This window comes from Phaethon aethereus (assembly GCF_964289735.1).
Source record: "Phaethon aethereus genome assembly, chromosome: 3".
NCBI lineage: Eukaryota > Metazoa > Chordata > Aves > Phaethontiformes > Phaethontidae > Phaethon > Phaethon aethereus.
The window spans coordinates 95,491,692-95,512,504 of NC_138576.1; the positions used below are offsets into that span (position 1 = coordinate 95,491,692).

The 20,813-nt window shown below is 48.0% G+C and overlaps 1 protein-coding gene across 1 annotated transcript in view; it reads right to left on the minus strand.

Annotated features, from left to right (window-relative positions):
* The window catches only part of MDGA1 (MAM domain containing glycosylphosphatidylinositol anchor 1), a gene marked incomplete at its 3' end in the record, with an annotated part of 148,439 nt that overhangs the window by 79,090 nt on the left and 48,536 nt on the right, over positions 1-20,813 (minus strand). Inside the window, exons 2-7 of the mRNA XM_081997850.1 lie at positions 17,101-17,240; positions 14,270-14,444; positions 9,701-9,897; positions 6,707-6,839; positions 1,233-1,502; positions 502-831 (exon numbers count right to left, since the gene is read on the minus strand). Coding sequence (XP_081853976.1) covers positions 502-831; positions 1,233-1,502; positions 6,707-6,839; positions 9,701-9,897; positions 14,270-14,444; positions 17,101-17,240 — 1,245 coding nt within the window. The remainder of the gene's footprint in view (positions 1-501; positions 832-1,232; positions 1,503-6,706; positions 6,840-9,700; positions 9,898-14,269; positions 14,445-17,100; positions 17,241-20,813) is intronic.

A 20,813-nucleotide genomic window follows, 5' to 3' on the forward strand; every position in this document is an offset into this window, starting at 1 on the left:
TCCAGTAAACATTAAAGCTCTTCACAGAATTTGCTGTGACAGATAACAATCTCCTGGCCGCAGCTCTGAAAACAGGGACATTCCTCATAAGCAATGCCAAAGAGAGGAAAGAGCAGCTTGCTTTCTCTTTGACTCACTTATAAGCAAAGGGATGTTTGAAATTTGGTGAAATACCACCTGCTCTTTCTTCATTCACAATTTGGAGGCTTCTTTGAACAATCACAGTCTAAACCTGTCTCTGTAGCTTTGACTGGACTGCACTTTGAACTTTTCATAGGGATAAAACGTACGGGAAGATCTGCTTGCTGCATAACACATCTGGCAGAGGAGCTGTAACTACCACCTGCCAAATGCTTGCCTGAGGATGTGAGACTTTTCCCCACTGGGATCCAGGACACTCATGTGAAGTCCTTCAAAAAAAAGTCAGAGGCATGGGGGTGGGGGGCAGCTAGTGATGCCAACCACTCCTCTAAGGTCTCCAGCTACAACAGAGAGGCTCACCTGTCTCTGAGGAGATGTTCACCTCCACACTGAGGTCAGGAATGGGTGCTCCCTGGAAGGTAGCCACGCACAGGTAGGTGCCATAGTCACTGAATCTCAGGTCAATAATCTCCAAGCTGCAGGTCACAGGTGGGAGCTCAGGGTCATTCCGGGTGATGAGCAACCGGTCTGAGAATCTGGCTGGTTTCCCATTCTTGTACCAGGAATAAACAACCTTCTCCTGGGGGACAGCATCTACATGGCATGAGAGCTTCAAGTCCTGCCCTAACTGGATGGTCTCACTCTCTTTGATCACATCGGGGGTGATTTGGAACGTGGCATTCTTCATGGCTGGGATGAACACAAGCGCAAAACTGGTTAGGGACAGCAAAGCATCTTGCATGGGACAGGACAATGGCTCTTTGATCCTCAGGAAGGCAACATCTCCATGCAAAATCTGTCTCAAGGCCTCCCCCAGTCACATTCTCACAAAATAATCCCCAGGGCTTCACATCTGACAGTCTGGGATCTTTCTCCAGTCCAGGACAGTGCTGCAGCCCAGGATGAGGCTGCAAGCAGTGCTAGCACAGCTGTTGATCTGGAAGCAGAGAAGCTTGCACAGGCACTTCTCCAGAATACTAATCACTGCTAACTATCACATTTACCCTCAGCTGTACAAGAACAGCCAGGAGAAATGCAAATCTAGCCCCTACACCTTGAAAACCCATGCTCTGAGAAAAAGAGCAACTCACAGCGCACCAGCAGGTTCACTGTCTTCTTTGCTGGGTTCCCCACGTTGTTGATGGCCGTGCAATTGTAGTAGCCTGAGTCCTCCACGCGGATCCTCCAGATGGTGAGGTTGCCTCCTTGCACAAGGCTATTGGGAGGCATTGGGCCAGGAGAGTGAGACCAAACCACCTCTGGCTGTGGGTCACCACCCGTCAGAGAGCACTGCATAGTGATGTTGTCACCAGGGTTGACCACCAGCGTCTCATTGATGGACAGCTTCAGGGAAGGGGGGGCTGAAAGAGTACAAAGAGGGACACTTCTGAGCTTGAAAAAGACTCATCCAATTGCCTGTGCACCGCTTCATACTTTCTAGGATTTGTTCTTGCAGATGGCTTGTTGGAGTAGGGAGAGCTGGCAGGATCCATGAATTCATTACAAATACAAGGTGTTTGTGAACCTAAAGCATGATTGCTACCATGTCTTTGAGTTAGAGCACTCTGCTCTGTTACGGTTAGAAAACACTACAGGCAGGACCTCACGCTGCCCCAGAATGGAGGTCATACCTAAAACACTCCACCACTAGCGCTTATGATTTGGGCACAAGCTAGGTATGATATTTTAGCAGTGTTCAATGCAGGTTCTCTAGGGCTTAGGACTCAGGTCAGAGCCCAATGAACCCCCTTTGCACAGGTAGGGGTGGCAACCAGACAAAATTTGGCAGTGGAATACCTGAGGCTAAAAGCTTCTTGACTCCTGATGCAAACAACTGCAGCAAGGCAGAGGGGTGATGGAAAGCCACTGTAGCTCTGCATTACTTACCTGCACTGCGTCCAGCCCACTCCTCTGCAGACACCACAGTGCCTTCTGCTCTCCCTGTATTTAACCTCCCTGATGCTGGGCAGGCCCTGTAGAAGCAGCACTGGAGAAAAGGCTCAACTGGTAGCTCCTACTAGAGCACCTGTATCTCCCTTGCTGCAACACTGCTGTATGAATCATAGTTAGTCTGCTTATGCCTTGGATAGAAACAGCACAACAGACTGAGCCCTGAGAAGGGGGGGGGGGGGGGGGAAGAAAAAAAAAAAAAGGCAGGCAAACAAGAGATTCATTGGCACAAGGCACGGGAAGCTGCAGCCATGAACTGAGCTTAGCATCTCAGGACCCGATTCAAAGCATGTTGGGAAGCTCACTGGGATGTCAGTGTTTGCTGAAGGGTTCTCACAATCCCAAGGGAAGGTCAGGCAGAACACCAGGTGCATGCCCAGTCACAGCCTGCTCCTTCTGCTTGACCACCAGAGCTCAACCCTGATAGAGAGGTGAAGGAGAAAGGACAGGCTCAGAGGAGCCTTCTTGAACCCAACAGCTGTTTGTGTTCAAGAACAGTTGGGATTAAACCACTTCTCCCATACAGAGTTGCCATCCCAAAAAGGAGTTTTCGGGAAGGTCTGCCATTAAAAAAGGACCTCACTATCCCTTGATGTGCCTCTCCATCTCTCACACCCAACTAGACATCTTTGAGAGGCAAAGCCTTTGCCAGGCAGCTCGGAGACTGACACAGAGGACCAGGACATGGTCAGTTATGGTGCAGACAGGAGCAGCAGCTCTGCACCCACTCTCAACCCCCTTCACCTCCAGAGGTGTCAAATGCATTTTTCTGTAGACCTGGGGGGTGTAGACCAGGTCACAGGGATTGTCTTTCATGCACAACTGAACAACTGAGACTGACTCAAAATGTCTAGCCAACCTCTCCTATGAATACCCTAGTACCTGTTTTTGGCTTATTTTATTTTTGCACCCTTCTCACTACATCTCCCTCCAGGAACCGATCCAAAAAACGTCCCTCTGTATTCTCTATTTCATCCCACGAAAAGCCTTTTAAAGCCCTCGTCAGCACCATCACTGGCTCCATCCAGACAGAGCTGAGAAAGTAGCAGTCCCCAGCCCAAAGGCAGGGAGTATGTTTTAAGTAACAGCCATAATAATGCAAAATAAGACACCGTTCCATATTCATGAAGCCTGATTTAACAGCATCATTATTTCTGCCTCTTCTCTCCCTGGACCCTGCGTTAATGAGCTGTGCTGGATTTGTGTTGGATCTCTGAATTACAGCCCATACAAACAAGGCGAAGAGGACTGCTCTCCCCTCAACACTGGCACCATAATTTAGCAGCGCAACTACTGCCATGCTGGGATATTGCTTTGGTGCACTGAATGAAATGTCTTCTCTCTGGCCACAGCACATGCTATTTGTGCCAGAGGTGGCCAGCTGTGCCTAAGGAAGAAGGTGGCTCCTCTGCCATCTGCATTGGCCATTCTGAGTCCTTGAATTTCTGGAGGCCACAGCCTGAACTCAGAACCTTTGACAGGTCTCTTTGCTGGAGCCTTGGAAATAGTGTGCAAGGGTTAATGTACAGTAATCGGCAAAGGAAGGATTTGTACATCCTCTCCAAGCTCCAGGAGGTTTCATGAGACGCTATGAAGCCCAGGAACGCAATAAGCTCATCTCACCGTGGTCCAGGAGGACACATTCCTGTCACCAACAAGCTGTCAGCTGAGTGTATCTGACACCAAATAGCTGTACCTGCCCTCTGACATTGAGCTGGTTTCAGGTTCACAGGGCACAGACAAACTGACAGACCCGGCACCTTGCCTGGGAATCTCCATCCATCCCTCTCAGAGCCAGTGAAAGACTGAGACCAGCCTATGTCCCGAGAGAAGATGTCAGAGTTGGGGAGCACAATCCAGAGGTCCTGCAAGCTCTAGTTAAGATTTAGGGCTCTTGAAGTGTTTGATGTGCACATACCTGATCAACACCCATCTTGTCCAGTTCCATGGGCAAGGCAGCATGGAAAAAAAAGTGACATGCTGGTGCAAGCACTGCCTCAGGGCAGGTTGTGTACATATGCAAGAGGGAGGCAGGGAAACTGCAAAGCTGCCACCCGCACAGCTCCCGGCAGCAAGCTCCCGTGACATGCCCCGAAATGCAGCCCTGGCAGTGGCAGCCTGCGTGGGCTCCCACTCCCACTCCTGTCAGCAGACAGAGGTGAAGAGTCTGCAGACATTGTTATGCAGGAGATGAATCTCATTTATTTGTAACCTGTGGCAATTCCTTTTGTTCTTGGCTCAGAAAACCTGCTGGCGAGTCTGCCGAGCAGCAAGGGGACCATTAAAAACAAAGAGTCGCTTTCAATTCCCTTTGAAGTCCAATTTGCTGCAGTAAAACTGCAGGAGAATTAACCAGCTGGGCTGCTTAATTTTGCAGAAATAGAGGAAAGGGAAAACGTCAGCCTGACCCCACTGGAGCAGGTGATGACAGCCTGGTGCTGAGCTGGTCCCGTGGCTCTGGACCCAACCTGCTGCTCTAGAGCCACACAGCAGCTGCAGGACAGAGAAGGAGCAGGGGAAGCCTCCTTCCCATTAAAGTTGAAGACCAAGAACCCATCCCCTGCTGCTAGGGCCAAGCTACTGACACAGAACTTGGGAGAAGCGCATCTCCTTGCTGGAGACTACGATCTGCCCAAAGGCCACTGCCAGAGGAGCCAAGGTTGAGGAACAGCAAACAAACTGGGAAGAGAAGAGTCCCTTGGCCTGACGTGACCTGACCCACCAATTCTGCTCTATGTCTGTAGTACTTGGGTCTATAAATATTTAAGGGATTGATTTCCATGCACCTCGGCACCCTTTGGGCCCTCCTCAGTTGCAAAGATGAAGGCATCCTGAGCGAAGCTGCTCAGGATTCTGGGCACAGCCAAGGCTACGGAGGCTGCTAAGGCAAGAGCGCAAGAGGGAAAGAAAAGACCTATGTAAAAATGGAGATAATTAAAGATTTTTCTTTAAATATCTTCTCATCTATGCACAATACTACCTACAGGGCAAGTAAGCTAGATAATATTTCACATTAAATATACTTGTGTTATTTAACACAAATCCTGCTCACACCACAATGCCAAGCTCCATTTTCACCGCCAGACAGTTGGCTAGGAACACATTTTCCATGGTCCCTTTGAGCTTGCAGTGTCAGGCTCCACTATAAATACGTATAAATATGCATCTATAACTAAGCAACAGGAAAAAAAAAGAACTAGATGTATGTGCTACATGGACCAGGTTCAAAGCCACATCACTGGCTTCTGATCTGGCTACAACCCAGAAATACATTTTCCCCATTCACTCAGTAAAGGGACTGGGCTGAAATGAAGGGTAGTTTCGCTGTGCTTGGGCTGGGAGGGGGGAGTGCACATGAAGAGAAATTTGATTTTCTAACTCTTCAAAGGAAAAGACACAACAAGAGCAGCTGTACGAGATCGCTTTCTTCATCATAAGCACGAGATAAGTTTTTAAAGGGAATATTCCAGCATTCACTACAGTCTCATCCTGAGAGAAATTCAGGCAGTGGTGTGACTTGCTCGAGACATGTTCAGAGATCTTACTACATAGAGAATATTTTTTTCTGACATTAGCTATAGTTAACTTTCTTAAACTTATTATTTTTCCTCTTTCTACATAAAACAATGTAACTATTGTTCAGCACCTTGGGCTCAAGTCAGATCAATAAACATAATTCATACAGTATCAACAATATCCCATCAACAGTTGGCAACACCAAAAGAGTTCTGTTTCCACTGCACAAAGATGACACAAGGGATGCAAACTGCTTTGTGTCACATTAGAGAGGTGAATAATTCAAACAGCTGCAAAACCTTTCTTTCTGATCATGGAATACCCCAGGGCTGGAAGTGATTTCCTGACATTTATTATTTGAAAATATTCGACACATGTGGGGGCTTTGTGGGTGTGGCTTTGTTTTATTTGGGTTTGTTGTTGTTGTTTTGTTTTCTTTTTAATGGACAGGTTGCTATCAGGACCTTGCAAGTATTTGGTATGCGATACCCAGTTATCAGTCAGTTACTGCAGGTCAAGCAAGAGGCAGCACGCTGACTCTGTTCACAACTGGAGGTGCACTTAAGCACTGCCAGCATGAATATCAGTGTAAAATTTATTTATTGGGAAGGCACCGGAGAGATTTGCTTTCTACAAACATCGGCATCAGCGGAGCCCGTTAGCTGGGAGGTGCCGAGAGCACAGCCCCGCGAACCAGGCCAGAGTCACACACAAATGAATTATTTGTAAGAACTCCTGCAGATCTGCCCCACTCTAGACTGTACTGAATCTATTTTTAAAGTCACTTAGAATTATAAATAAATAAAACAGCGTCTGGGTTAAAAACTACATAGTGCCTCAACACCTACGTGTAGTCTGTTTTAATGATCTCACGGCAGGCTTGGCCAAGGCACCAGCCATATGCAAAGCTGCGAGAAATTAGAGCACCCCTGGCCACAAGGCTTCTGCGTGGTGGATTTTTAACCCTAGCAGCCGTGAACATGAACGTGAGATGCTGCAGGCCCCGGACGGGGTGCTGTGTTACCCTCCTGGAGGGATAGTGGCTGTTGAGTAGGCGAGGGGTCGGAGGGCTGTGGGGACACGCTGCGTCCTCTCTTACCCGTGGTGTTTGTGAGCTGGAAGGTGATGGATTTGTCAGGGATGCTGCAGACGTTGCGGACAGACACCTGACACGTGTAGCTGGCGTAATCCTGGGGCCGCAGGTTCTTCAGCTTCAGGACTTTGGTTTCACCCTGGGAGTCGGGAAAAAAGGGTGGAAAAAAACACACAGGTGTATAAAGCACAGCTCATCCTTGCAAGTCCATAACCCGTCCCAAACCATGCAGGTCTCCAGCAGCTCCCACCAAAGCTCAGGGAACTGTGCCGACTCCAAGCCCCCCTAGCTATATATAAAGGAGACACAAAACGTTTGCAGTGGTAACTTCACCTCCAGGATTTCTCAAAACACACAGCAACCAACAAACATTTAACCTGTAAGCACTGCTGAACAGGTCTAGGCATAATTTCTCATCAACTGCTGTCAGAATCATCTTGCGGAGCTTGAAAAAACTTAAAGGTCCCAAAACAGACCCTGAGATCTCCCATCGAGATGTCAGTAGGAACCCAAGGGAAGTCACTGCGGTCTCAACATTGTAAAATCAAAGTAAACCAGAGCAGATTCAGGCATTACTGCTGGCCTAAATATGACATATTCAACAGTTACACTGTAAAATTTTGCAGTACGGGGGAAAAAAAAAGATAATTCAGACAAATATTCAAAGAACCCCCCAAAACTTTCTGATCTCTCTTCTCCAGATTCTAATCTCATTTATGCTGGTGTAAATCCAGAGTGACTTCATGGACTTTGATAGCCTTTTGTCATACTACAGTAACAAACAAACAAAATCACTCCCTGGCATTCAGTTTCCATCAGTTCCATCATCAACTGGCTTGTTGTAGAAACAGAATCAAGTTGTTGAATTAACAATAGATGTGTCTGTAGATTTTTATTTATGGAATGCAGAAAGCTCTGAGATGCATCCTGTGGTTTGCACAACCTGCAACTCGTACATCTTCCCAAGACAGCTTGTTGCTGTTGTTCTCCTTGTGTTTGTCTAAATCTCTTTTGGAGAAACAATTCCATAATTGCCTGCAAATGTGAGAAGGTGTCAGCGTGACAAATCCTCTTGAGGACAACCTCAAGGGACTGGACAATGAGCTCAGGCATGCTAATACGCAGAGAACAAGGATCTGAACTGAGTAAATTAGGAAGATAAATACCTAGGAGACCAATAACCCTGTGAAAGTCCTGTCCCTTGAGATTTGTTGCTATGCCACACAAATGATGGCATTTACAATGTGCATGTTGACTACTTACTTCAGGGTCATATGTATCCTGTTTATTGATTAGTAAACATTGGGTAAATGTGTATAAAACTTCAGTGTAAATAAGTTTTAAAAGGCTTAAACAGTAAAGTCTTCACCTCCTTTTTAATGTAAAAGCCTAGCCAAACCTGCCACTGATACCAGTTCATCCCTAAGACAATAGCACAAAGCCCTGCGAAGGGTGCTTTGTCAAATACAGTGCATTTGAGCTCCAGCAAGATCTCCCACTCCCAATAATGTAGCGGAGGTGTGTTTTTAACTTCAACTCTTACCAACACAAACTCACAGGTTTATGCTGGTTCTAAGGAGAGGACTGTAAGGGCATGCCTGTGTGAGCACCCTCTCTCGGAGCTGGGAATGACCCATCATGGTGGGAACATTGCCTGACAGGAGCTGCAGGATGCTGGGTCATTTACACGTTAATGCTGCAACGGGGTGAATTTCTGCCAGACATCTTACTTAGCCGAAGAAAATATCTCAAGTCCTAAGACAACCTCTCATTAAGCAACGTCTCCTGCTAATTACACCCAGCTTAGTGAAAGCTGGAAGAGCCCATGGTGGCTTTCTCTAAGCACAGGGGTGTCCTGCTTGGATGCCACATTAGGACTGGACTAAGACAAAACTCTCTTCAGGGCCCAACAGCAGCACCGACCTTCCAGCATTTCCGTAAATCTGCCACTAACCTGCAGCTCTCTTCTTTCTCCTCATCCCCCTGAACGTTTCCATTTGGCTGCCCATTTCCATGACCTACAGAGATGGCGTGTTTCAATAAAATATGAACACAACTACATTAACTGAAAGGTTGCCTGAGGCATTGCTCAGAAATCAAACTCGGCCAGAATGTGCTCAGGGTCCAGCTTTGGGAGCATGGGGAGGTGCGTGGGATGAAACGGGTGTGCTTGGGAGCTGCCCTTTCAGCCCTCCCTTCCCACCCATCGCTGCCTCATGCTGCCTAAGGGCTTTGCTGGAAGCGCTGGGGCTGGTTAGCATCTGAGGGACATTCAGAGCCAAAGCTCGGCTTAGGGTAACGTGCCCGGAGTGCCTTGGCTGAAGAAAAAAAATCCCCTCTGTTTCCCACTGCATTGGCAGGCGAATTACCGTGAAGAAAGTAGCGTTCAGAGGGACAAGTCGAGTGCAGGCAAGCGGGAGAAGCAGAAAGGGTGTGGACACCCTGTCACAGGACAACAGTCAGAGCTGTCCAGGCAGCCGGGCTGCCTCTCTTACTTGTGGCCATTAGGAAAGGCTCTTCCCCGTTTGCCTCACGGATCCCACAGCGGTGCCCACCGTTCACTCACGCTGCTAAGCAGGAAGCAATTCCCCTGATTTATGGAGCTCAGGCACTCAATTAAGAAAAAAAAAAAAAAAATTAGTAATGGGAAGTAGAGGAGATCCGATTTTGGGACTGTTTGCTTGGATTTTAGTCTCAGCCATCCAACAGCCACATAATCTCCTTAGGGAAGCTGTGACCTGCTCTCAGGGACAGTGCCAAAAACGGCAAGGGAATTATAGGCTGTCACGCTCCCTCCTGCTGCTCTGCTCCTCTTGTCCCCTAGGAACCCACCTACGGAAGCGGGCTCTACCAGCACTTTTGGAGACAGTGCTCCTTGCAGCAGCCACCTGCCTCTCCCCAGCATCGTAACCCATGCAAGGAAAGAAACACCATCCACTACAGAGGGCCCTGCATCAGCAAGATGCTCAACACAAGCTGGTGGAGGTTTGTTTTTTTCACCTGTGTGTAGAGGGGTTCATAGATGTCCACGCCATTGTCCTGACTGTGGGAAAGCGTCTCAGCTCCCCGTTTCCAGATGAAGCGGGCTGGTGGGTTGGAGTTGACAGTGCAGCGGAGAAAGACAGTCTTCTCCTGGTAGAAGCTGCCACGTACATCGCTGATGGTCTGGTGAACGGTGAGAAGTGGTTCATCTAGATCTGGAAGGAAGGTAAGGAGGGCCGCAGCAGTTGTTAGTGAAGCTTGGTCTGCACGTATAGCCTGCAGAGCAGGTGATGCTCCAGGCAACGCAGGGGAGAGGGGAAGCTCGCACACATTTGGCTGATGACGACTGCTGAATTAAGAGCTGATCTGAGGGCAGGTAACACAAACAATATCTAAAGGGAACAGACAGGAGAACCCAAAATTCTCCCGCTCACCACACAACCTTCAGAGAATAGAAAGCACCCTCTGGTTTTCAGATCCCATGTGGTCCCTGAGCAAACCGCCTCCCTGCCACATGCGCCTCAGACCAGTGGGCTGCCTCACCCTCATCAATAACACCCCGCACCTGAAATCACTGCTCTCTACTTCAGTGAGAAATCAGAAGGAAACCGTGCTCCATCATAATTTCTTCTGCTCCCACTTTCCACTTCCCAAATCCCTCCTGAAATCATGTTGCTAAGCCCATGGCTGTGAGATGCTCACAGAAAGGACATGACAAACCTTCAAGTCAAGGGGTGAGAGCAGAAATCAGGACAAAAATCACAGAGCTGAGGTGGAGAGTCATCTCCCAGACAGAAGCAAGTCTCATGGGGTGCCATGGGGAAATGAGATGCAAAACACTGTGATAGGTATGTACAATTTCTCTCTCTTCCTGTTAAAATAACTTCTGTGTATTTGCTTCTTTTCCAGGTCGGTACTGATTCTCCCTCTTCAGCTACTTCTATTCACTGCATCCTCATCACCCATCATATTATTCTGTTTTCTTCCCTTATAGAAAATGCTCCTTCCAATTCCCTCACCAAACCTGCCCCAGACATGCAGCTGTCATGACAGGATCCATGGTTATCAGTCGCTTCACTTGCAAGGACACAAGCAGGGAACATACTTTCTCTATCCACCCAGGGCACACAGCACCTCAAGGGCTGCCCTGCTGCTGAAAAAGGGATCATTTTCTCAGGCTTTTGCACCAGACACCAATGTCTGAACATCAAAGCAGCATGGGGAAAACCTCAGAGGGGTTCTCCTCCCAGAACTGATTGGGGTAAAGATCCCATTTGACAAGATGGGACCAACTGACCCTCTAAAACTGAAATCTGTCCCCATGCCCTTAAGCATGTGTCCTGGTTTGTCTTATAAGGCATCTGCTGAGCTCAGCTGAAGCAATTCTACAGTTTCAGCAGCATTACGACCCCACCTTCAACTGTAAGGAAACTGAGGCGCACACAGTCAGTATCCCCTTGTGCTGCCAGCACTGCCTTCTTCACATGTTAGCAGAGAGGAAGAGGACACATGCTCATCACCTCCTGCTCTCCCATGCCACCTGATTTTCACAATATTTTATTTTAGAGATTTGTAAGTTTGGAAATCTGACTCTCAGAAAGGAAGTGGGAAACAGGGATGAGTTGCTGCTAACGTGTCATCCAAATAACATTCTCTGCTGAATCACAAGTGTCAACTTGTCGATTTGCATATTTTAATGAGCTATATGCTTGGTAGACAGCAATTGTAATGGGATCTGAGGTTTGTCAGCTTGACCACACAATAGCTCAGAGATATGAGCAGAGCCATTAGCAGAACAATGACAAGGCACAAAAAAAAAAAAAACCCAAAACCCAAGGCTGAAGAAAAACATACACAGGTGGAGGAAAAAACATCTCCTCTCCATACTGTGCTGTCTCCATGTGGCCATAGGGTGACTGAATTTTACACCAAATTCTCTTAGACCAGGACCTTGGGCACAGCCTCTCGTCTTTCCCCTTTTCCCTTAACCCTCCTTTATTTGTTCACACTTTACATGAGTAATGCTGTAGCTACCATCCTTCTGAGGCTCCATTTCTCAGCAGGATGCATGGCAAAACACTTCCCTTACTGATCAAAGAACATACTCACCATTCAGGTCTCCTGGCTCCCAGCTATTCCCCACACAGAAAATATCATCTTCCTTTTGGTTGCTAAACCTTTCCTCCCTCAAATCTTTCAGCCTTCTCTCATAGCAGTCAGCTCTAAGTCTAGCCCTCCTGAGAAAAGCTAAAATAAGACCTACGACGATATGCATGTCCTTGATGTACGAGTAATGCCACTGATGTCAGTGAGCTGCAAAAATGATAAATTTGGCCCAAGGCTGCTCATGGAGATGATCACATGGGATGCTTCATGTGCAATATAAGCTTGTAAACATCCATTCTTTCTTTTTCTTTAATTTCCCTCTCTCCCACATGGAAGTACTCCAAACAGCAACTGCCTCTCTGCCAGTATCTAAGCAATACTTTAAAGCCTCACTTGATGCCCACTTGGGGCAAAGGAATAACTTGCTACACAGGTTAGTGTTTCCAGTTTAATATCCTCTTGGCACCAACGGTGCCCTCTGCACTACCTTGCTGTCTAATACTAAAAGTATGAGTGAGGACTAGCACTAGCTGTCAAGGACACCAAGGTTCACATGACGGTGATTACTTACCTCCAACTACAAATGGGATGTGGGGAAAGAAAGGGTTTGCTTTCAAATTCTGGTGCATTCAGCTGAAGGTTGCCTGGGTGAGCGTTCAACAAAAACTGTGGCTTTTCCTATGTGTTCCCTTGTTAACTACTGCAAATACTAGCAGAAAATAGTCTCTCCTCCCCCAAAACCAAGTGAGCAGGACAGAGGTGCGTTACCAAGTCCATCTGCAGAGTAGATGTTAGTATGAGAAAGCCCTTGGCCACCCCATTAGCCCCATAGTTCTACAGGTCAGAGCTGCACGAGGGACCACGGGACACTACATCACTCTAGCTCCAGCCTGCACCCCAGAAGTAAAGGGAGTGCCCTCAGGGAATAGAGAGATTCGTCACAGCCACAGTCCTGTTCCTAGAGACACAGGCCTTGGCAAGGTGTCATACTGAGGCTTGAGAAAAACAAGTCTCCATTGCAATAGAGAGATATCATATATATGCCTCCACCACACACAGGAGAAGAAATGGTCAGAGAAGCCAAGCAGATCTAGGTGGGTGTCAGAACTCCTCCAAACAAAGCTGTGCAATGCCCATGAAGAAAAGCTCATCCTATCCCAAGTGACTGCTGATGAAGCAATCTGTTGTCCCAGCCTGTAGGATGGTACTCACACTACACTACTCCACCCCAGGGTAGGGCAAGGAAGGAACGGAGATAGGAGCTGCTTCAAGCCATGTAATACAACTACAGATCATGAACCTACCAAAGCCTGAGGATGTTCAACTGCATGGCATACTTTGTGAGGGTCACATCATTGTAGGGCTGGACAGTAGGACTAAGAGGAAGCAGTCAGGCAGCAGCTGCAGTCAGCAAAGCTCTGCCCCAGACTCCCGGCAGGTACTGATGTTTTAAAGCCTGGATGTTGCTCCACTGACAGATAACCACAGTGCACCTCAGCACAGAAGACTGTCTTCCTAGGAGGAGTGTGGAAACAGGTGGTGACAGGTTCGGGGAGAGTTCCAGCTGCTTTATCACAGTTCGCATCTTTTTAGCATCAACCTCTTGCCGGCTAGGCCTTCTCGGAAGATATAAGTGAGGAGAGGGATTTGGTGTAATTCGGGTTGGACAAAACGGGAATAGTGGATAGCCAAGGACAATGAGCAGGATGGTAATCTTCCACAAGAGAGCAAATATCTTCAAAAGTTCAACCTCGACCTTAAATCTTAGATTCCTCCCATATGGAGGTTATGGGATAAGTTTAATTTCCCTCCCTTTTGGCCACAGCAGCCCAAGAATAAACAACATTAAGGTAGCATGAGAAACCTCCAAAACTTGAGGCCCAAGGTGGAGAACTGCTAACAGCATCTCCAGGACACAAGAAGGATGGGCATTGCAACTAGACAGAGAAACATTGAGTCACCAAAACCAAGTGGTCCTCACAGATTCCTTCACGTTCACCCCTTCACAGCTCAGCCTCTTCAGGTGCACCCCAGAGCCTTTTGCTCTGTTTCTACCATGCTACAGAGGTAGCAATGTTGGGGAGCCAGGCACTGGTTTCAGGTATGCTTCAAGAATCTGAGGCACTACCAATTTCAAGAAGCATTGGTTTGCTTCAAGCATTACCAGCTTCAAACTGAAGACAAAGAAAGCAGAAGCCATCTACAAAGCTACGTCCCAGACAAGTGCTAGGGACCCCTGGCAGTGACAGACATTATGGCACCTACATTAGAACAACTCACATGGACAGGCAGAGCTATCTTTTTCATGGATGGATCTAATCTCCTAGAGCAAATGGACCCTAGGGACACCACACCAGTCCCTTTGCTCCTGAATCAGGTGTGTGTGGTCCTAGGGCAATGCAGCTCCCTGCTGGCCCCGCAGCGAGGCAGAGACATGCAGTAGAACTGTGGGAAAGTCTGGGTTGCCGCTAAACGACTTACACTGCACATCTACTCGAATGGACTTGATGGCAGGGACCCCAACCCCATTTTCTGCTTTACAGTAATAGCGGCCCCCCTGCAGCCTTTGGATCTTCTCAATCCGAAGGGTCTCGTTAAGCACTGACGTCTCTTGGAATTTGTCCGATGCGCTGCCAGCAGTTTTGGTCCATCTCACCTGCATGAGATGAAGGAGAGAAATGCAAAATATCAGTGACACAAACTAGAGATCCCAAGGAAAAGCAGAGCTCCCTTTGCTCCTCTTCCCCCTATTCCCTAGCCGTTCTCAAAAATGGGCCCTATAGCACTACCAGACCTCACCAGTGTTCAACTATTGATCTCAGTATTACTGTCTCAGTAGACCAGCTGCTGATTCTCATCCGTCACCAACCCCCAAGTCCCGAGTGTCCAGGATAATTCCTCAGTTCGCCCAGACACACGCTGCACATTTACTACTCCTGCTCTGGTCCTGTAAACCCAGGAAGCTGGTTAGTTTTATACCACTATCTGAACAGCACAGGACTTTCAGCATTAAGTTTTGGGACCCCATGTGGCTGGGAGGCCATGACGTTACAGCAGACATCAGCTCACAGCTACAGGGCTTTTGTTGCAGTCAACACTCTTTCATCTTTCTCTGGACAGCAGGGCTATTTCTGCTGTTTGCTTTTCCAAATAAGAGTGCGAAAATGCAGTTGCTATCTGTCTCTTGCCCCTTTCCCACAGGGAAACCCTGTGTATGTTATTTTTATAAGTCATCCTTTTGCAATACACAATCTTTTACTTTGATTTTAAAGATACAGAAAAAGAAAAGAAATAATCCCTTCAGATTTCAAGCAATTTTTGTCCTTATGCTTCATATCTTAAGATCCTGGCTTGCAGGGGCAATGGAGCTGCATGATATTTCATGGTGAATGGTGGCAAGAGGACAGCATTCCTAAAGATTGAATGGTTATTCTTATGTCTGGAATGCAGTATGGCCCAAGTAGTGGTGATACAAACCTCCCCCTTGTTTTCTGCAGTCCAGATAATGAAAGAGAGAGATGGCTTTTCTCAGCCCATCCGTTTCCTATATCTGCAACCTCCCTTCTAAAGACTGGTGACTAGTGGTCTCCCACACTGGTGCCCGTCTAGACTCTGAGACTGAGATCCAGCAAGATCAGTCGACAGAAAAGGATGTAGACTTTCATTCAACACTGGCGACAGATAAGACAGACCAGATACCTTGCCTCCTCCCCCAGCCTTTGCCTAAAGCTCACTGCCACTGCCTGATTGATGCTGATGCTCTAGAAAGTGCAGGGTTGTCTACATCCCACTCCCAGAACTCTAGGCTGAGTAGATTTTTGGAGCTAATGACCATGAATTTATTTAGCCTCTGTAGGCTTATTATGAAATTGTCTGAGGGCTCTAAGACTCTCAGAGTCTCCTGTTTGTAAGGACACTTCAGCCAGCTCTTTAATCTTTTCAATTTCAATCTCATTTAAGTGTTTTGGCCACATTTTCATGTTTTAATGAGTGGCTGATAGAAGGGAAAAGCAAAGATTAAACAAAAGTTAGAATAAGAGCTTAGCTGGGGAAGAAATCTCTCCATGAGGAGGGAGGGCAGAGATAGGACACATGCCACATTTTATGTGTGCAGGTTCCAGCCTTCCTGGTCATGCCTGGTTCCACGCTCCAGTGTCCCCCGTGCATGTCTGGGCAATGACAAGCCACAATGCTGTCCACTAGCATGCTGCCTGCATCAGGTTCTGCTCCAGCCATCTCTCTGGCTACTCAGGCTCAAATCCCCACAACCTGCCAGCACCTTCCCACACATTCAACACCCTCAGGCAGGGACAGCCCTACCATCTTTCTCGCTTCTGACATACACAGCTATCATCTGCCCATCGCTGTCACAAGCCTAGGCTGGTCATTTTTGCTGGCCTGGCTCAGATAATTTCTTTGTTATTGTTTCCAGGGTATGCTTTGAGGGATAAACCATTTCAAACCCTACTGGCTGAGTCTCTTTCCCTCTCCTTTGTCATCGCCTCTTAGCCAAGTAGCTCCTCACAAGCAAGTCCACAGAGAGGCTGATTAGTGTATGCAGATGTATGGCTTCTCAGCACAAGTATCCTTGGCAGGACTGGGGAAGTGGGCCAAGAAGGCACACGCATTGTACTTGGCTCCCTTGAGTGTATTCTGGCACATCCATCCTCACAGTATGCACCAGCTGCCACTCCTACCACGCTCTGTCCCAGAGCGGGCAGACCCATGCTCTGGTCCAGAATCTCTATAGGCACATCCACGCTAACATTGAACCACCCCACTTGAGTATATGAAGAGTGGGGACTCTTCAGTGCACAGGGCCTGAGGCTACGCAACCCCCTAGGGACCCTGGGGAAGGACTGCATCAGTTAGCCAAGCTCAGCTCTGTACCTCCCAGCTGAGCCGTGTTTTTGACCACAGTATGGATATATCCAGTGCTGCAAGACTGAATCTGCCCCTGGCTGGTGGCCATAGAGCAATGACCGGCAGGCTCTGTACAGGGCTCAGTGAAGTGCTCTAGAAAAAACTTCCCAAACTCCCCAAGCAGGTTCCCCTTGTCTGTATGTTTTGCAGGACTTCACATGCTGAAGACCACTAGAAGGTCCTGCAAAGCTTTGTAGACTGTTTTCCATGAAAGCAAGGCTGGCTGCTTCATAGCTTAAACAGCTAGTGCTTGCCTTACGTGGCATCCCTACCCGACTCTAACACGTAGGAGAAAGCTGGGCATCCCACTTCCCTCAGTTCTCCTCCATGTGGAGACTACAAAGAAGTGCCATAGGGAGCATGGGTGACAGGCAAGACTGAAAGCTTACCTGTGGCCGCGGGTGTCCTGTGACCAGACACTGCAGGACCAGCGTGTCCCCCTCCCGAATCGTGTAAACACGTTCGCTGATGTTGTCTTCCTTCACCACACACGCCTGCCCAGCGTGGATGATTTGGGCCTGAGCAGGAGCTGCAGAGAGGAAAGAAGAGGTAAAGAGGGAAACAGGCAGCACCTCAGCCCCTTACGGCCACTGCCCAGGGTGGCTGCTCCCACGGCAGGGTGGAAGAGCCACCTCTTAAGCCACAGAGGGGAAGAGCCGGGCAGCGCTGGGTATGAGACACAAAGGTACCAGGAGATATAAAATTGAGTGATTTTCCTCGTCTCCTGGGTGGCTGGTATCAGCTGCTGTTTTATAAACTTTGGTCCTGTTGGAATGAGCAGCTCTAGGCACTTAAAAGGCAGAATACAGAGCTTTTTTGGGGGGAAATCTCCTGCACAAGCTGAGGACCAAGAATTCCCAGCTATCATCTCTCCCAGAGAGGAGTACGTGCAAGCAGTTAAAGCAGGGACTTGGTCAAATCACAACTGCTCTATGCTTGTCTAAAACAGGCCTGATTATTATGATTTACTTTGCAGGGAGCTGGAATAACTACCGAGCGGGGTGAGAAAGGGACTTGAAGCTCTGCACAACTTTTAGCAAACATCACTAGAAAAGGCATAACATACAATGCAGGAAAAACAAGTCTTTCCGAAATTATACAGCAACCTATCTCAGCCTTGTGCCAGAGGGAACAGCCTCTGCGGGATCAGGAGACCTGTATTCTCCAGGGCTCCAAGTGGCAACCAGTTACTGCCAGTCTGGCCACGAAAACAATTGAAGACAAGCGAAGTGGAAAAATACGTGGAAAGAAAGTTCCTAGAACAAAGTTTAAAAATTTCATGCCTCCAAACAGCAGCTATGTCCCACTGTAGCCCTGACCAGCTGCAGGGAGAGACAAGCTTCAGGAGAACAGGATTTTATAAAGAAAAAAGCCTCAGCTCGGGAGTCCTGTGCAAACAGCCCTCGGCTCCCTACTCCAAAAGCATTTGTGTGATCACTGAAGCGGCTGAGGTGGGCTGCACAGTCACCGTCAGCACAACAGGCCACCTGTGTTTGTTCGAGGGGAAAACTCCAGTTGTACTTCAAGGAACAGAGAAACCCACAAACGTGTCTAAGAATCGGTGCCTCAGTGGGAGTCCCCGGGGGTACTTCCCCGTCTTGCTACAAGGCTTCCAGGTGACTCTGGAGTCACAGCTCTAGCTCCCATTAGTGAAATACAACACGAACAAACCACTGAGGGGATGATCAAAGGGTTTAAAGCAATGAGCCTTAGCGAGCCTTCTGAAACAAGCACAGACTTTGCACAAGCTGTTAAAGCTGAACTGAGCACCCATGTTTTCCTCAAGGTTAGTTGAGTTCCAAAGACTTTTTCACACACACACCCCCCTTCTTTTGGCATGACCAAAACGCTCTAAACCCAAGCACCCGGGCAAGGGAAGTGCTCAGATGTTCGCTGGTTTAATCCACCAGCAGCACAGATCTAGCCCAGCAGGGCTCAGGCAGTGGAGAAGATCTGCCTTTGAGGTCCGCTTTTATAAACTGGTGTCACCACAATGCACTGACCAAGCAGCAGTGACACAAGAGTGGACACAGGGCTAGTGGGCAGCAAGCTGCTCTTGCTGCTGGGGCTTCTCAACCTGCCACAGCCATGCAGCACCCAGGCAGCAGCACTGCACGTACAACAAGCTACTCCCTCTCTCTGCATCTCTTCTGTCTTTCCAGCATGGTGGCACATTGTTAAAATCATTATGACTGTCCAAACTGTTGACCAACAGAACCAACACGTGTATTTGAATAGTATGATGGCACAAACAAGGACAAATCCCTCAGCCTCTCCTGTCTGCCCCCTCTTCAGGGCTCCCAGGAACGTGCCTGCCATCACTCGAGGGTCATGGAATGTTGAAACCGACTGTCAAAGCTTCACTGATAGGACTCAGGAGATGAGTGACCTTCCCCTGCCTGGATGGAAGAAGAGTCTTGTCGAACCCACGAGAAAGCAGAAACCTATGTATGTGCTTACATACATCTGTGTGTTTGTATACACATACATATATGGATATACATACTGAAATGTAAATATATTAAGTAAAATAGTGACTTACTAGGAAAAGACATCATGAATGCTTGTCAATTGAACAGTGGCAGAGAAGTAATTCAGAAGCCTATGTAACCTTCGCCAATACACCTTAATCCAAATGACGGTCTCTTGTGCTGTTTCAGCCCTTGGATCAGTTCTCTGCAGACCTGCCCTCACACCTTTAACCCCACGTGCACTGCAGAGCATCGCTCACAGTGCCCAGCCCCAGGCTGCGATGCTGAAGAATCACCGCTCTATGATTAAAAGAGAGGTTCCGTCCCTTCCCACCCCGTACCACATTCCCACCCATCCCCGACCTGTGCCGCCTGCATTTCAGTGAGGTCCTGGCACCAAAGTTCTCGTAACATCTCTTCACCGTCTCTGGGCTGCATTTGCCGGCTGGTGGTTCTATTCTCCCTTCGCAAACACGACCTTGCTGCAAAAACTAATTTCCATCCACCCCATGGAGAATCTGAATATTTATCTGCAGCTCTAGCTCCCAGCTAAATGTTTCCTTAAGTTGCTCTGTTGTACCCCACACGGTACGCAATGTAAGTCTTTCAGCTTACGCTCCCTTCCCTTTGGCCATCCCATTTCTGTAATTTCACCTGCCTTCTGTAACCCTTTCCTGCCACCTGCCTAAAGGCATTTCCACATGGGGAATTTCCACAGCAAAATCATTAGGTACAGTGGTACAGGATTAGACTGTTCTTGTGCAACTATTCTGGTGCCAAATTATCTCATGGTAATTTGCTGGTGTCTCTCTGAGTTTCATAGAAGTATTATTTAAACTAATCTTTACTTGACACTACGAAGCATTGTATGGTGCTAGTCTACCGCAAAACGACAACCCTAGGGATAAGCCCCATGTCATAATTTCGTCCTCTTTTCTCAGATTCTCTCTGGATCCACTGAGCTGCAATGAAGCTTACGAACAAGGGTGTGCACATCCAGCTTTGTTCTTAGGTGTCTTAACTTGCTTGTGTTACCATCACTAATACCTTTCAGCTATATTCACTGGAAATGGACATCACTCTAAGTGAAACCCCGCTGCTTAAGCTGTAACATCTCTCTTGCAACTGCAGCACCAGGTCCTCAGGAGAACAATCACCATTCTTCCATGTCTTAAACCCCGTATGAACCCAGGTCTCCCAAAAGGGAGCTCAGAAAGCTGGAGTTGTCTTGGAAAGAAAAGCACTCAGGTAGACGGCATAGGAGTCTGAGAAACTCTGCATTTGGTTACAACTTGACATTAGCGAAGCGGTGGGGGCTGAGCAACAAACCAACCCAAGCTCTTATGGGATTGCATTAAATCACAAGACGAGACTCAGGAAGGTCTCTGCTCCAAGCTCAGCCTGCCACAGCACGCAAAGGCTGGGAAAGTCACCTCACGGCGTGTTACAGGTGGGCAGAGAGCCTGTGAGGATTAATTGCACTTTTAATGTGCTTGAACAGAAAGAATACATTATTGTTTGACATCATCCCAGGTATCCCAGAGGATTTCAGCACGCAAACAGGTTGTGCATTGCCAGCACAACAGGATGGCAGGACCATGCCTGTCAGAGTAAACAGTTTCACAGAAGGC